Genomic DNA, 17,058 nt, shown 5'->3' with positions numbered 1-17,058 from the left:
GAAATACAGAAAAAACAACTAAGTTCTAGAACACAACGGCTCTTTTCGAACTACGTTAACAGCGAAGCAATAGAAGTGCATCGTTTGTCATCAATTCGGAGCCATTTTCTTCACATTTTCATGAAAGACATTATCTTTCCTTAAGTATTATTATACTGCTCGAAAAAATGGTTCTTATAGCATGATTTACTCCGGTTAACATGCGAGTACACATACATAAACTGACCTGCTCTCTCATGTACTATGCAGTGTTGCTGTACTGTTCACTTAAGCAATGAAAGATCCACAATAACAATAGAAAACTATGAAGAAATAAAAATCATGAATATAAAAGTTACAATATAGGACATTAGATGATATGAGAAACACTTGTTTTTTGGAAATTAAATTTGTCTAGCATTATATATATGTATATATATATATATATATATATATATATATATATATATATATATATATATATATATATATATATATATATATATATATATATATATATATATATATATATATATATATATGTATATATGTATATATGTATATATATATATATGTGTGTATATATATATATATATATATATATATATATATATATATATGTGTGTGTGTGTGTGTGTGTGTGTGTGTGTGTGTATGAATGTTATGTACATACATAAGTGTACATGTGCAAGTGTGCGTGTATTTTGAGCAGACGTACAAACAGACAGACAGAAAAGAATCGAACGTCTACGAGACAGTGCTGCCAAGTCCTTACCATCGTGACGCACTTGAGAATCCCGGGGATGGATCTGACGTAGGTCGGGTCGAACCTGATGTTGGTCTGGACCCTGGTGGTGGTCGTCGTGGTCGTCGTATGGGCGTCCGGGAAGCCGGGATCTGCCATTCCTGGATCCATCTGCCGAAGAAGAGAAGAAGAAGAAAAGGAATTATTAGAGGCCAGAGGCGGAAGGAACACGCAGGAATTGAACAACATTAATAAACAGAACTTATATAGGACTAGTAGCAGTTAACTGACTTGGTATTTTAGATAAACTTACAAAGAGAAGAATGCTCATTAACGATAAAAACACAAAGAAAACGGGGAAAATATCCACAATTCCTAGCTAATTTACTTACTACAACGGCCTGTTATCATTAAGCCAGCAAGTAATTTATACTTCTGGCGACATATTTGAAATACCCGACGTGTCAGTAAGTGGATAGAGTGAAGAGACTAGAGAGAAAAGAATAGGAAGAGAATGAAATAAAGGAGCTTCACAAAACATGTGCAGAATCAAAAGTTGCTATTTTGAAGAAACGCAGATCATCATTATGCAAATAGGAAAATGGTCTAACTTCGCGACAGAAATAAATTCAGGATAAAGACTGGCAGGTCCTTAGAATAATATCTTGATCGGACAGTTTGGAGGCCATGACATGTGTCAGGCGAAACATCTGCTTCGAGCACCTGTCTAACCTACTTCAACGCAGCAGGTGTAGAAAAGTGATACAATAGGATCATATGTCCCGTTTTGTGATGGCAGAAAGCAGTGAAAGTTCTTATTCATCCAGAAAACAAAGAAGATCTTATCACTGCCGATGTTTGTACTGATAAGCAGCGCCTCTAAGGAAATTAAACAGTATTGACAATTCTGCTGAATCTACATTTTGTATTCACACACACACTACACACACACAAACACACACACACACACACGCACACAAACACACACACACATATATATCTATATATATATACAGTATATGTACTGTATATTTATAGAAATAATCAACACATAATCACGTGTGGAACGGAAATAAATTTCTAACTCTGGCTCGTGTGGCTTGGTTGGCAGCGGCCTTGCCTTTCAATTGAAAGACCTGGGTTCGATCCTGATATGAGTCAGAAATTTATACATCTACATATACTGTATATATAAATATTATATAAATATATATATATATATATATATATATATATATATATATTTATTTATTTATTTATATACAGTATGTATACATATGTATTGTATACACATATATAAGTTAGGACACCAAGGCCAACACCCGGAACAGCATTGTTTCACAAACTTACTGGGACATGTTTCGAATAGCACTATGACTCGAGATCAACATACAATTCAAAAGATAATGGGATTACAATTCTTAATAACACAGTTCACATTAATACAAGAAACAGGAATTATCTGAAAAATTATGTGTATATTGACTAGTGTGTCTGTTATGTCCTTGCACTTTCCATTTTCATTTTAAGTTTAATTTAAAAAGCTTTATTACGGTTTACTCTATCCTTTATTTGATTACACTTGTACAGCCATCTTTTAAATATGTACTTCTAATTCTTACAGTCAATTCCTGTTTGTTTAATTATGAAGAACTGTATTATTAAGAACTGTAATGTTATCCTCTTTTGAACTATAGGCTGATAACGAGTGACAGTGTTACTCGAAGCATTCTCAAGAAATTTGTGGAACAATGCTGTTTCAGGTTTTGGCCTTGGGGTCCTTACTCATATGTAGATGGCGCTTACCTGCTGTCGCATCCATTGTTTCATATATATATATATATATATATATATATATATATATATATATATATATATATATATATATATATACATATACATGTATGTATGTATGTATGTATGTATGTATGCGCGAGATCAGATCTGCAGGTTCGCCACAAGGAGAAAATGAAAAGATAAGTATCAGGTACTTCAGTGTAATTGCGGCACATTTTCATGGTGGCTATATATATGTATATATATATTTATTTATTTATTTATTTATACATACACAAAAACGCGAATTTCTCAACATCGAGATGTCCGAGTTCGAGTTCCAGAAGTGGTAGAATGATTTACGCACGTTCTAGTAATCCTCATTGTATCTCTGTTGACTGAAACAGTGAAGAAAGCGCATGCTGCAGTAGTCAGTTAACTACGATGTGTTTCAACCTGAGTTGAGAAGCGCTTTGGGTTGGCAGTCTCACTATTTTAAACTTGATGAAAACTTGTACATCTTGGAGTCATCCTCAGCCGGAAAAAGGGCGTGTTGGTGGCCATACAGTACACATACACACACTCACATACACACACAGACATATATATATATATATATATATATATATATATATATATATATATATATATATATATATATATATATATATATATATATATATATAGTGTAATAAGGTGCCAAGCGCCGTTTTTAAAAATGATAAAAACGCATTTAAAGTTTGCCAACTATGAAAACGCTTATAAAAGAAAAACCAGCCAAACGATTTCTATGAATCATACCTCATTTTAAAGGAAATTTATTCGCCTATTACATATGCAAAAATCATTATAGTATGTTTTGTCATTTAGCGGCCACAACCACAAAAGTGAGGTAATGTAAGATTGTAAAGTGTTAATGAACACAATGAAAATGTTTTCATAGGAATTAAAGCATGTTTTGTGAAAACAACCTAAAATATTTATCCTAATAATGCTCTAAAATTTTATTATAACATATCTGAAAAATTTCCATGAAAATGATCCTCAATCCACCCACGCACCTCCACTGGTTGCCGCTTGCCTCCTTTTTATGACGAGTCTTATGATGTAGCAGTGAGAACTCGCTAAGGGCGAAATTTCCTTTGTTTTGCATGGATTTTCAGACCTTTTGCCAGTAACATAAGGGGACAAAAGTGTGTGTACAGGATAGTGCTGTACTTTTAGCTGCTCGCTCACAATAAAAAAACCAGTTCGGCCGCGGAAGCGTGCCACCCTTGTTACGCCACGCCCTCATTTTATATATATATATATATATATATATATATATATATATATATATATATATATATATATATATATATATAATGTCTAGAGGAGGAAAGGCTTGAGAGAGAAATAATCGTCCATTTGTATAAGTGTGAAACTGACTCAAGAGGCAGCAAGAATTATAGGAAATAACTTTTTCTAGTATAGCAAGGAATGTACGTGGGGGGGATTTTGATTGAGAAGAAATTACAAATGGCAGAGGTTTGGACAGGGGAAGAACAGTGAGGGCCTAGACAAGGATGAGTGGGCTTGGGTCATGTAGAACTGTTATGCGAGGAGGCCGGCAGTAAAGAGGAAAAGTTGAATGTGGATACTCCGAGCTAAAGAAAGTTTATGAAAGAACTCATAGAGAGGTAGTGTGAAGGATGGTGAAGACGTATGAAATAGAGAGTTTTAGCATACTGCTAATAATTCGTCTGCGTAGGTGAATGAACAGCTAGTGTCATCCACAATTCAACAGTTTAACTGTGAACGTGGCACAGCGATCACTGTCCTTTCTTTTCTTATAACCAACCCTTATTTGGTGGGACAGTGTTAAATTATATATTTATGTATATATTTACATATTTATGAGTGTGTGTGTGTTTGTGTGTGCGTGTATGCATACGTATACTTCACTTTGTTTCGCTTTGTTTGGTTTTATGTGGGCCTACAGCTCTCCACACGGATAATTCCCTCTCTGGCGTTCCCTTGAACGTTTTGAAAACAAGGTGCTTCTTATATTTTGTAATTGTCTTTCAGTGTTTTCTCGACAGTATCGCAGCTCCTGCAGAATAGGGAAGTCTTTAGTTCCTTTTTAAATTTGCATTCTTCTTGTATGCTCTTCACTTCAGGCGGTATTTTGTTCTATAGTCTTGGTGCGCAGTGTTCAAATGCTCTCTCGCCTGACTTACAATTTGTTCTAGGTTCAAATAGCCTATAAGCTTCACTTGCATGTCTGATTACAGTATTCATTTCGGGTCTAAAGAAGCTTAGGCAGTTTCTCAGATATGTTGGTTCACCATATTTTAGTGCTTTAAAGACTGTAAGTAGTATTTTATACTCTATTCTAGCTTTACTGGGAGCCAATGTAGCTCAATTAGTGCTTGTGTTATTGTGTCACGGGAACGTAGTCCTTTTATTAACCTGGCGGCTCCATTTTGTACTCCTTGCAATTGTCTTAGTAGGTAGTTAGGGAAACCGTAGTATATAACGTTGCAGTAAGTCAAGCTTCAAAAGTATTTGATTGCAAATTGCTGTTTTCAGAGTATCCTCATTTAGGTATTTTCTAATAAATGCAATGTTTCTGATTTGATAGTTACAGTTTTTTGTAAGATGCAATATATGGTTCTTCATCGACAATTTATTATCAATAAATACTCCCAAGCTCCTCACTGCTGCTACAATATTGTTGACGAAACAACAGTTATTCTTTTGAAATGTTCATATTTTCGTAGTGCACTGCCAGATCCAAATAGCATACACTCAGTTTTGTCTTCATTAAGCTTCGATTTCTTCGCCGACATTCATTTTTTTATATCTTTCATTATTGCATCAACTTTACTAATGGTGTCTTCTACCGTTTCGACAGGAAAATAGGGAAAAAGTCTACCTTAGTTTAACCAGACCACTGAGCTGATTAACAGCTCTCCTAAGGCTGGCCCGAAGGATTAGACTTATTTTACGTGGCTAAGAACCAGTTGGTTACCTAGCAACGGCACCTACAGTTTATTGTGGAATCCGAACCACATTATACCGAGAAATTAATTTCTGTCACCAGAAATAAATTCCTCTAATCCTTCATTGGTCGGCCGGAGACTCGAATTCGGGACTAGCAGAGTGCTAGCCGAGAACTCTACCGACTCGTCTCCAACGAGGAACTACTGGAAAATAGAACTGGGTATCATCAGCAGACAGTTTATATTTAACCTTGTGCTTATTTAGAATTCTAGAGAATTTAATTGCGTAAATGCTAAACAGCAGTGGACCCAGAACACACACACACACACACACACACACACACATATATATATATATATATATATATATATATATATATATATATATATATATATATATATATATATATATATATATATATATATATATATATATATATATATATATATATATATATATGCTATATATTGTTTTATATATATATATATATATATATAATATATTATTCTTTGCTCATTGTTTTTATATTCGTCAGTTAGCAACATAATTACATCAACATTTTTACACAACAATAATGCTGAATAAAAAATAAATAAATAAACACTAACTCTCATCATGCAGTAAATGTCCAGGAGTTTCGTGCTTAGCTTGAAAGAAGTCAGTTACTCTCCGAATTCCTCTTTGCTGAGACCATGACCTTTTAGGTCTTGGGTGAGACCTTTTCATCCCTCGCCCAAGCCTGACGCTTTCCTTGTAACCATCTTCTAAAGTGAATGGCTAAAAGACTCTTATATATATTGATAATCAGGAATTAATATTGACATATTTTCACTTTGACGTGTTGGCAGTTTATGAGCTGCATTTCAGACAGATTAACTGTCAATCAGCTTTCTACTTTACTTATGTGGTACATTACTGAACAGTCAAGAGTTTTATAGTTTTACAGACTGTCTGAAAATTTTCTTAGCATTCTAAGAATGACCAGCACTTACTCTCGTTGTATATCGTTTTGTTGTTGTGTTACATTTTGTTTACTGTCAAAGAATATTTATTTGCTACTGACGTTTGCCGTAGGATTTGTGAATTGATTCGGTGTTATTGTAATCCGTTTTTATTTCACTAATTTTCAGTAGAAAATGGCATATTCGTAAAAACCAAATGAAATAATTTGATTGTCTTAGAACTGTGTTTGTCATTACTCTATTGCTAATCATCACTGAGTATCTCGTGAGCCTAATTATTTTGACGAATGATCATAGATACAGAGAGCTATAGGACTGACCATACGGCATGCTGGTTTGCCATTTATAGTGTGCAATTTTGACACACACACACACACACACACACACACACACACACACACACACACACACATATATATATATATATATATATATATATATATATATATATATATATATATATATATATATATATTGAATGTTCAAAGTAAACAGCAAAACCAATGATCGTCTAATGATTAAAAGTCTGATTTCCAGTGGTTCTGAAGCAGTTTTGAAAATGTTTGAAACACTCATCAGTGACCAATTCAATGAGTACATCTTTATACATGTGCTTCTATAACTTTTACATCATTTCATAACAAAAGATATAAATAAAGTATCGCCGTAGGCGAATAAAAATAAAATGCAGGAGAAACGCAGAAACTAACAGCTTAGTTCTCTTACAACTTTCACGGCGGTGACGCGGTTAGCCAAGCGCAATGCGCGCTTGGAAGTTAGTTCGAAGGTCTCAGAGGTTTGTGCTATATTTACATAATAAGAATCATTATAAATTTATGAATTAAGTGGCGTAAACATGTGTCCTTCTCTAAGAACAACCCACGCGTTCTTTATCGGAAGATCTAAGGAAGAAAATGCCAAAATGAATGAAATAAGTAAAAGTCGTCGTTCGCTACTTAAGCTTCATGCCGATAATAAGGTTTCGTCAAAAAAAAAACAAAGAAAAACTGACAATCTACTTTAATAAAAATTCCAGTTGTTAATGAACTTAACATTCTCATGTAGTCTCACAGTCTTATTGCAAATATACGCAGGGAAATGGGGCAATGAATCAACAAATGTTTTTCGTTAATAATCCCTAGACAGCAACTCTCCAACATGGTGTACGATAATAATCCAAACCTTTCTTCCGCCCTTTCAGTTGATCACTAGACTTTGAAGTGGTGGTATTGCGCGTTGAAGTCTCGAAAGGTTTGTGACCACCTTTTTCGTGTTTGGGATTTGGGCTTAAGCTTTATTTTCACGAATAGAGTTTGAGTGGATGAAAGGAGTTGGTAAGTATGCCGTTCCTCGACTGTTTGGTGAATCAGAACCCGCAGAATCACGGTAGATAATGCTGGTTATGTCTCCTCTCTCGGCCAGCTGTAAAAATCTGCCACACAGAGTTGGAAAAACTCCTTTGAAATGACATCCAAACAAGACTGGCCTACGACACCATAGATCCTTAAGCAAATAAAAAACTTTCCACCTTTATTTTGTAGTACACAATTCTTATTAATGTATAACAGTGCAAACTGTAAGTTTTCATAGAATTTTCGTCACTATGCAAAACATCACACACACCCACACATCTGTAGCCAATCCCTAACTTCGGCACACCTGCTTAGGAAGTTCCTGTAACCTACTCAAACTTGTTTCCGTCTACTTGGGGAATGGAACTGATTGTTAGGGATTTCGTTCATGTGAATGAGGCGCAGCTTGACGGGGAGTCATTTTTACACAAACAGGAACCATGGAACTATTCGAGTAGTCGAAGTGTCTCAAATGCAAGGGGACTGAAAAGGAGCTAAGCGGTGACGGAAAGTGAAAACATTACGAATAAGACAGGTGGGAATACGGAAGAGTGATAAATAATTCAGCCTAAACGGTGACATGCAACGTATAGAGATCTTCCGTATCGCGGTATGTATAAAAAGCAAATACCCAGTACCCCATTCTTTTTTTCGCCTCCTGATTTGGTGTTTGTGTGAAAGGTGTATGCGCTACTGCTTAGTTTAAACCTGACATCGCTCATTCCAGTGGTGTGACATCATCAGCCATGGTGTTGCATTCATGATTATGTGCCTGAGTTTGTAACAAGCTCTTGCCCAGATAAACGCTCTCTCTCTCTCTCTGACCTTATATAGCCGATTCTACGTAGATAAAGACATTAGTAAAGGTATGCGGATTTACGAGACGTTACAAGATTAAGTTTAAAATTAGGACAGGATAAACGTAGACACGGGCCAGTAGCCTAAGTAGTAGTACGCGATTATACCAGAATTAAGAAGCCACTTAAACTGAGGCGCAAATTGTTGATAGTGACAGCTGTTTGGCTGTTGATGTAAGAAGTGTGCATTAACGGGGGAGACACGAGGAAAAGAATAGTGGCTTTTTAAATATGCATTTGCAGTAAAGAAGTGGAAAACTAAGTTCATGAATTATGGAAAGAGACTTTTAATAAGGCGATAAGTTAAAGATAGAAAATTGACAACTTTACCCATACTGGAAAAATATTGAGTACATTGATTCAAAACATGTAGACGTTGATTAGAATAAATCAAGGGTGTGACTTGATGTATGGTAATTGGGTAGTATGCAGATCAGGGAGTCTGCATAGTGCCGTATGTTAGGTTAGGAGGGTAAGGTCTGGTTAGGTCAGGACTCGGCATTCTAGAAAAGATAGGATTTCTCACGCCTACACCTGTATCCCTACTGTGCATCCGTTCCTGGTAATTAGTAGCTTCTGGTTGTTAACAATTAACTAGTAGAAGCCAGTTATATAACCAACAAATATCATGCAGATGTAAACAAGAGAAATGTAAAAAATGTTAAATAGCTGATAATAAATGCGTAGGCCTAATCCGTTTAGCCTAAGTTAGTATGGGTAACGCCTAATCCAAACTATTACCGTATAATAGTTTCTCTCTCTCTCTCTCTCTCTCTCTCTCTCTCTCTCTCTCTCTCTCTCTCTCTATATATATATATATATATATATATATATATATATATATATATATATATATATATAATATATTATATATGTGTATGTATGTATGTATACAGTGTGTGTATATGCAACATTGTTGAAATCACTTATTTCGTTAAAGTCCGAAACGAAGGTACTTTGGCGAGTTAAGAAACGTTCACAAAGTCAGCATCCAATTCCAGCGAAGTTAGGCTAGATGACATTTCATCAGTCAATGTTAATGCATAACTTATTGCATGCTGAAGCAGTTGAGCTGTGAAGGGCCCCAGATTTGAAGATTTTGTATTTCGTACCATTTTATATCACAATTTTTTTTGGTGCACTGTAAGCAAGAATAAAGGATGTTTCACGCGTATTTTCGGCCCGTACCTGCACCCAAGGTTGGCAAGTATAGGACCTCGCTGCCCTGCACCCACTCTGTAGCCATACACTTTACTTCATTCCCTCTCCGTTCCTGTCCACCCCCTCGTAGGTATCGTTCGTAGCAGAAGGGTGCCTCTGTTTCACCTTGAGGTCCGTCTGTCATCTGATTTAGTTTCTGAATCTCATTATCTTATTGTCCAACCACTTCAGCTCCTCTTTTCACAGACTTGAGCGCTGAATGACCGTCAGCTCCTCTGGTGCTTGGGTTTCATGATTTCTCTCTCACCAGCGAAAACTGTGTGAGTCTGGGAAGGCGATTGAGTCAGTTTCTCTACTCGTGCGGATCCAAGCGGTGAAATATGTACCTGTTAGTTGACATTGGTGGGTGGCAGACACTGTGGAGAAGGGCAAGGGGCGAGCGACCTCATCGTAAGACAGTGAAACTGATCGTCAGAGGTCTGCCTTGTAGAGGGAATCGTCTGATAGGAGGAAAGGTGTTAGCATTTCTGTGCCGTATAGATAAATAAAAACTGAGGTTTGGACATTTCTTCAAGTAGATTGTGGAAGGAACCATCTTTCAGGAAAAAAAAGATGTTAGTGTTTTTTAAGCGTTTGATTTATGTGAAGGAAAAATTGATACCATAGTATGTAAAAGTACAATGTTAATTAGATTTGTCACGGTCTTTTTAGCATGAAAACCGAAATTGGTAGTTACGGTTCATTTGTTTTCAGTTACAGCGAATTGGCTTTTAATCATGTCAGATTGTCAGGTCTCACTATCTTTCTAGGTTGATGGCCATAGGAGACTGCACTCCATCCTTCGATACTACTAGAATTAATGGCATACAGATAGCGTTTGTGTTCATAAAAGTTCAGGCTAGTTGCCTTTCTTTTTTTTCATTTATGCAATTACACTAATTGCCCGTATTCTGTGTGTGTGTGTGTGTGTGTGTGTGTGTTTAAGTTAAGAGGAAGGCCTTTAGCTCCCCGCACAGTCTGTCAGACGCCAAGCGTCAACATCGCAGAATTGGTGGCGGAAGTGGTGGTGTGCTGTGTTTGTGCACGTGCCATCTCGCGAACCGATAGCACTGCGAACCTGTTTGCTAGGTATCGCTGTAATAATTATGGTATTATTTATCCTTGTTTCATTGCTATTGGTGTTTTGTTGTCGTCGGATTTTTTTTTTTTTTTTGATAGTGGAGTGACCACGGCCCATCCCAGCTTTGGGACTGGACTCACAAAAGCGTATCAAATTGACCCCTAAAAACTGGGAATAAGAAAATATTACATTGAATTCGTTATGATTTTTTTTTTACTTTGAATTTTGTAATGTTTGAACTAACGGTTTCAAAGTTTTGCCTTGAATTTTCAATTCGTAAAACATTCTTCCCCGAAATTGTAACTTCCTCCATGAAAGATTCAGAAAAAAAAAAAAAAATTAATCTGTCATCAACTTCCGTTATCTTAGTTTGAGCTTTTGTCGTTGGTTCAGACTTAGAAATTATGATTATTTTCTCTCAATTGTACTTCCCTCCGTAAACCCCACCACAGTAGTTGGGTTTATTGTCTTCTAACCAGAAAACTTTGTCAATTTATTCTAAACTTTGACAAGTGCCTTTTTAAAATTTTTATACAATGCCCTGTTATGAGTTAGGTTTATATTAAATTTATCTCCCTTTCGTCTACACAGTCTGGACATAAGTATTTCTGTTTGGCGTATCCCGTTGTTGAAGAATATTTCATGATTTCTGCGTTTTAACTCGCCACTGGTTTGATATATAAACGAGGACATACTTGTGATTGTTTTTGTATTCACAGATTTGGATCATGAGCCTTAAATATGTATTAGTTTTCTGTAAAAGAAAACTAGTGAGATAGCTTTGTCTGTCCGTCCGCCCTGAGATCTCACAAACTACTGAGGCTAGGGGGCTGCAATTTGGTATGTTGTTCATCCATCCTCCAATACCCAAACATACCAAATTGCAGCCCTCTAGCGTCAGTATTTTTTACTTTAAGGTTAAAGTTACCCATACTCGTGCGTCTGGCAACGCTATAGGGCAGTCCACCTTCCGGCCGTGGCTGAAAGATTCGTGGGCCGCGGCTCTTAGGAAAACTCGATTGCGCCACATTTTTTTACTTTTTATTATAATCATAGCTGAAAGTAGTATGTTTTTAGTTTTATATAATTCATTAACTGGAGCCTATCTTAAACCATGCCTATCTTAAACCATGAAAATAATCTTTTTTATCAAAGGGCAGTTAGTTTTATTTTGCTTCATATTAATGTTAATGTCATATTTAGAAGACAGTGTGGCAGTATTGGCTCGTATTATTATTATTATTATTATTATTATTATTATTATTATTATTATTAGTAGATTCGCAGCCGGTAAATTTGGCAGGAAATGGTGGTGCACGACAAGTGGGCAGCATATTGTATAAATGAAATAAACTTCAACTAATTTGAAGGTAGCTTGCATCCATACAAAAATGCATTGTTAGTACAAGTTTGTTTAGCAGGTTCGCCTACCAACAGTCATTTTTTGTGTGGCCCGATGTCGTGTAGATTAGTGGTTAGTACCCTGTTTTTTACCTTTTAATTTCTTGTATCCCCATTTCATCCGTTTCACATTAGGTATTTTGTACACTGTTCGTAGTGATTTTCCATTTTAACCTTCATTGTGATATAATTTCGATACAGCACATAATCTACAGACCGTTTATTTTAACGGCTGCTACATGTTCTCTCGCAAGTGTGCATATTCATTAAATGCCTGCATTACTCTACATAGATATTGCATAAGAATTCTTATGCCTCCCTTTACCTAATTACCCATCATGATACAACCCCTCAACTTTTGCATTCATTCAGTCGTTTTTAACATTTCCTCGCTGCCTTATTGCTCGCAAGTCATCCTCTTTGTATCACTACTAGCTTCAGTTCTAAAGGTCATTGTTTGCATATTTATATTAAGCTTACTTTTCAACCAGTTGTCAATGTTCACCTGGATTCGTTTTTCCTTGTAGACAATTTCTAATTCTTTCGCCAGTGCATCGTATTGGCTGGGAACGTCATGTGTTGTAACTTCGCCATTTTTATTCTCTACATCAGACTATCCTAAACACCGCATCCACGCTCGTAGGGGGATAGTGCCATTAGTGGACCTCACATGTGCACTGTAGGCATTACTTTAGGTTCTTTGCAGTGTCTCTTCGGCCCCTAGCTGCAACTCCTTTCGTTTCTTTTACTGCACCTCCGTTCATATCTCTCTCTTCCATCTTACTTTTGACCCTCTCCTGTCACTTGCTTCACTGTGCAACTGCGAGATTTTCCTCGTGTTACACCTTTAAAATCTTTTGACTCAAGATTTCCCTTTCAGTGCTGAAATGCCTCGTAGGAACCAGCGCTTGGCCTTCGGCCTAAATTCTATTTTTCATTCCAGGGCTTACACTACACAAATATGTTGAACCGGCTCATAATGAAAATAAAATAGCTTGATTTATATTTATTTTTCTTTGTTATTTACCCCATTTGTATATCTTAGTCATTTCTCTCAAATAGTTCATATATATTTTACTATCGTGCTCCATTTTCCATATTTTGTTACTCTCCCATTTGGGTCCATTGGGCTGTAAGCATTGTGCTTTTCCAACATGGTTGCCCTTGGTTTGCAGTAATAATAGTCAGAATAAACAGCTCACCTATGACCCACACCTGATTTTATGCCTGGCCTGTATATCGTTTACATGCGTTAAAAAAGTTATTGTGACCAGCAACTCATTAACGTTACCTTGGCTAGACAATTAAGGGGGGTGGGTTGGGGGGGAGGTAGAAAAGAAATGCAGAAAAAATCTGGTCTGGTGCAGAAAGGTGCAGTAGGCCCTCCGCATGAATGGGCGAAAATCATAGATAGGTGAAATGGGACCTCTGGAAAAAAAAAAACAGATACAGTCACAGAAAATAAACGAGTAAAAACAAGTAAAAAATGTGCCGAAGTTTCCTCGACGCAATCGAGTTTTCTGTACAGCCGCTACGGCTTATAATCAAGGCCACCGAAAGTAGATCTATCTTTCGGTGGTCTCGGTATAATGCTGCATGAGCCATAGCTCATGGAGCTTTCAACCGCGGCCCGGTGGTGGCCTGTCCTTTAGCGTTGCCAGACGCACGATTATGGCTAACTTTAACCGTAAATAAAATGAAAACTTTTGAGGCTAGAAGGCTGCAATTTGGTATGTTTGATGATTGGAGGGTGGATGATCAACATACCAATTTGCACCCCCCTAGCCTCAGTAGTTTTTAAGATTTGGGGGCGGACAGAAAAAGTGCGGACGGACAGACAAAGCCGGTACAATAGTGTTCTTTACCAGAAAGCTAAAATGCGAGGACGGCTATGTAAAATATGCGTAGGGTCCATGTGGCTTAATAAAACGGTAATCAGAAAGAGATATCGAACAGTAAGTATTGACAGGGAAGAAGAGACCGCAAAAATCCCTGTTATTGCCGCATTGCTCGGTTGATTAGCAACTTGGTTCCAGAAAAATAAGCTGCACTCATTCTAGTGAAATATTTGGAGGCACATGATTCAAGTCTACAAAAACGCGCACTGTCTAGAAAGTCAGTGTTACACAGTTTTGACACTAAACAGCATGAACACGACTAAATTCAGTGGTTGGTTCAAATGCTTTTGAAGATAACCGCCGTTGCAGCTAAGAAAATACTTGGCATAAAATATAAGTTAATTATATGTGCTTACAGGCGTGCGTAAGAATACATTATAGGTATTATGAGCACATGTGAATTCTTCAGTTTAACGTACAGTTGCTGGAATATTAAGTTTCGTACAAATAATATATGTTTTGAAAACACATTGAAATAGCTAACGAGTCGTGACCTTTCTGAATTGTAGTAATGTCATCGATAGGATAAGTGGTCTAAGATATGAGGATCCTTATTGAAAGGATTTATATGAGCAGCTTAATGCCATCATTAATAATCTTTAAATTCGCATGAAAGTGGTTGTTGTTCTTCAAGGCCAGTGTTCTTTTCGATAGTCATGCTACCCACCGAAAGGTGATCTTGACCCGGCATAATAGGATCACTTTATGGAAGATGGGTGACGCTTCATTCACCAGTTGCTGTAAGGAATTAAAGGGGACGACATCAAGAAGTGGATCGTCATCGTATCGTTGTAAGGATTTTGCACTTGTTGTTGGATAACGCTGGTGTAAATGGTTTACTACCTGTGCCGTCTCGTGTTCCTTGAATATCCAGTAGGTTAAGTTGATAGTGGGGTTAGTGTTAGTTTTGGGTAGTTACCTAGGGCTTCACAGGATTTTTCTTGTATCGGCAAGGAAGGTATGTAATGAAAGTTACGCATGCAAGGATAAACATTATTTTTACTATGTTTATGCAGATGCCTGCATAAATCTTTTAAAAATGTTAATTTTCTCTGGTCATCTTTCATAGCTGAGGCGAATTTGTCCAGTTAAATTACTGCCTTTTTATAGAAAAAAATCTGCATAGAAAACGAAACGAAGCTGGAAGTTGCATGTGCACAAATGGACCAAAAAGTTTTGCATCCGCGGCTTAGCTGACAAACTGAACGCAACAGAACTCGCGAATAACTTAGTGGAAAATGTTCAGTGGTTTTCTCTCTCTGTCCCGTAAAGGGAATCCATTCATTCGCAAGACTGTTCTTGCAACCTTGAGCTTTAACCTTGATGGTCTGATAAGAGCCAGTTCTCACTGGACCAGGCACCAAATGTCCTCATTATAGGTAATTTTTGACGGCGCTTTAGTATACGACGAACCATGTTTGGATACATCCGGAAAAGATGGCTACCAGCCGTAGGAGGTGCGAATTTTCGAAATTTTTTTAGGAGATTAGGCTTGCCATAATCAACATGTGTATACCTATGCACATTAGCTTTATATTATATCTATCACGTCCTGTGTATTCTTGCATCTACACCAGAACAAATTGCTGATGGGTTCTCCTGAATAGCTGTACGTAGGGGGAAAATGAAATGTACAAGGTAAAAGCTTTTCAACTCTTGTAAGTACAGACTGAAGAAATTATCATGGTAGTCTATTGTAATATTAAATGATTTGTTGCAGTTGATTAAAATTAAGCTCTGGTTTATCAATATTGGGATGAATGATTTGTGCTCTCACACACACACACACACTTATATATACACGAGTATATATAATAGAGAGAGAAAGAGATGAATATTTTCTTACTTGTCCGTCTTCCTATTCGTCCCTTAAAGGAAGCTTATTTCTGAGGGATATTCCAGACAGACGGATGAAAGGACAAGTCTTTTAGTGACAGGTTCAGGCATTGAGTATGACAGGTACGTATTAAGGAGACTGAGGGCAAGAATTCCTTCACTTGGTACATGGTATTATCGTAAGAAATGATACTGCAAGGGCATCCGGTTACACCCTTTCTCTCTCTCTCTCTCTCTCTCTCTCTCTCTCTCTCTCTCTCTCTCTCTCTCTCTCTGACAAAGTACATGACATTTCAGAGTAGGCTGTATAAGAATTTTACGGTTGTTTTACAAGTCATGAAGGTACGAAGCCGTTTGTTTTGGGAAATTGTTTACAAACATCAGATTGTACAATAGTTTCCTTGTAAGAACACAAGTCTTTCGTAGAGTTTCGATGAAGGGATTACCAACAAAAAAAAAGAGAGAGAAAAGTTGGTATTAAGAATATATATCAGGGGTAAAAGTTTAAATTAGTTCCGAAAAAATTGCTAGAGTTAGGTTTGAAGATAAATGCATTTTTGCGAATGAATGTGAGAAACTATGTTCATCACTGCTGTAAAAGAATTAATATGGATAGAATGTATTAAAAGTATGTAAGTGGAAGTCATAAAAATTGTTATTCTCCTCTCTCTGGTGAGAGTTGGTTTGCCAAGGAGGAGAGACAGGAACGTCATTGTTTAGTAAAGGTTCCATGAATTTCTGGTAGTGTGAATTAGGCATGATCGGGAAAGTGTGGGTATGCAGAACAGTTAATACTAAAGAAAACCTCGTCACATCAACTAATCAAAACAGGTTAGTGAAACAGTATAATACAGAAATTTAATGTGCTGTTGATGAGTTTGCTGACGTTAGTGTACTGGTATAGAAGGAAGAGAACTCTTGGATAATCGCTTGGCGCAAACTTTTAAGAAAACTGAAAATGCACTTATATATATATATATATATTA

The 17,058-nt window shown here is 36.7% G+C and overlaps 2 protein-coding genes across 3 annotated transcripts in view; one reads left to right on the top strand and one right to left on the bottom strand.

The window, feature by feature from the left end:
- The window catches only part of LOC136846474 (CKLF-like MARVEL transmembrane domain-containing protein 4), a 48,746-nt gene that overhangs the window by 10,784 nt on the left and 20,904 nt on the right, over window positions 1–17,058 (bottom strand). Inside the window, exon 2 of the mRNA XM_067117282.1 lies at window positions 755–895. Coding sequence (XP_066973383.1) covers window positions 755–895 — 141 coding nt within the window. The remainder of the gene's footprint in view (window positions 1–754; window positions 896–17,058) is intronic.
- LOC136846473 (plasmolipin-like) overlaps window positions 7,639–17,058 on the top strand; it is an 80,602-nt gene continuing 71,182 nt past the window's right edge. Inside the window, exon 1 of one of the 2 annotated variants that reach the window (XM_067117278.1) lies at window positions 7,639–7,698. The gene's annotated coding sequence lies outside the window, so the exon portion shown is untranslated. Of the gene's footprint in view, window positions 7,782–17,058 lie in introns of both variants that reach the window. The other variant, XM_067117280.1, reaches the window with a different exon arrangement.

The sequence above is a fragment of the Macrobrachium rosenbergii genome, chromosome 15, assembly GCF_040412425.1.
Source record: "Macrobrachium rosenbergii isolate ZJJX-2024 chromosome 15, ASM4041242v1, whole genome shotgun sequence".
Classification (NCBI taxonomy): Eukaryota; Metazoa; Arthropoda; class Malacostraca; order Decapoda; family Palaemonidae; genus Macrobrachium; species Macrobrachium rosenbergii.
Note: the sequence above shows the minus strand (reverse complement) of the source record. Positions and strands in the feature narration are given on the sequence as shown.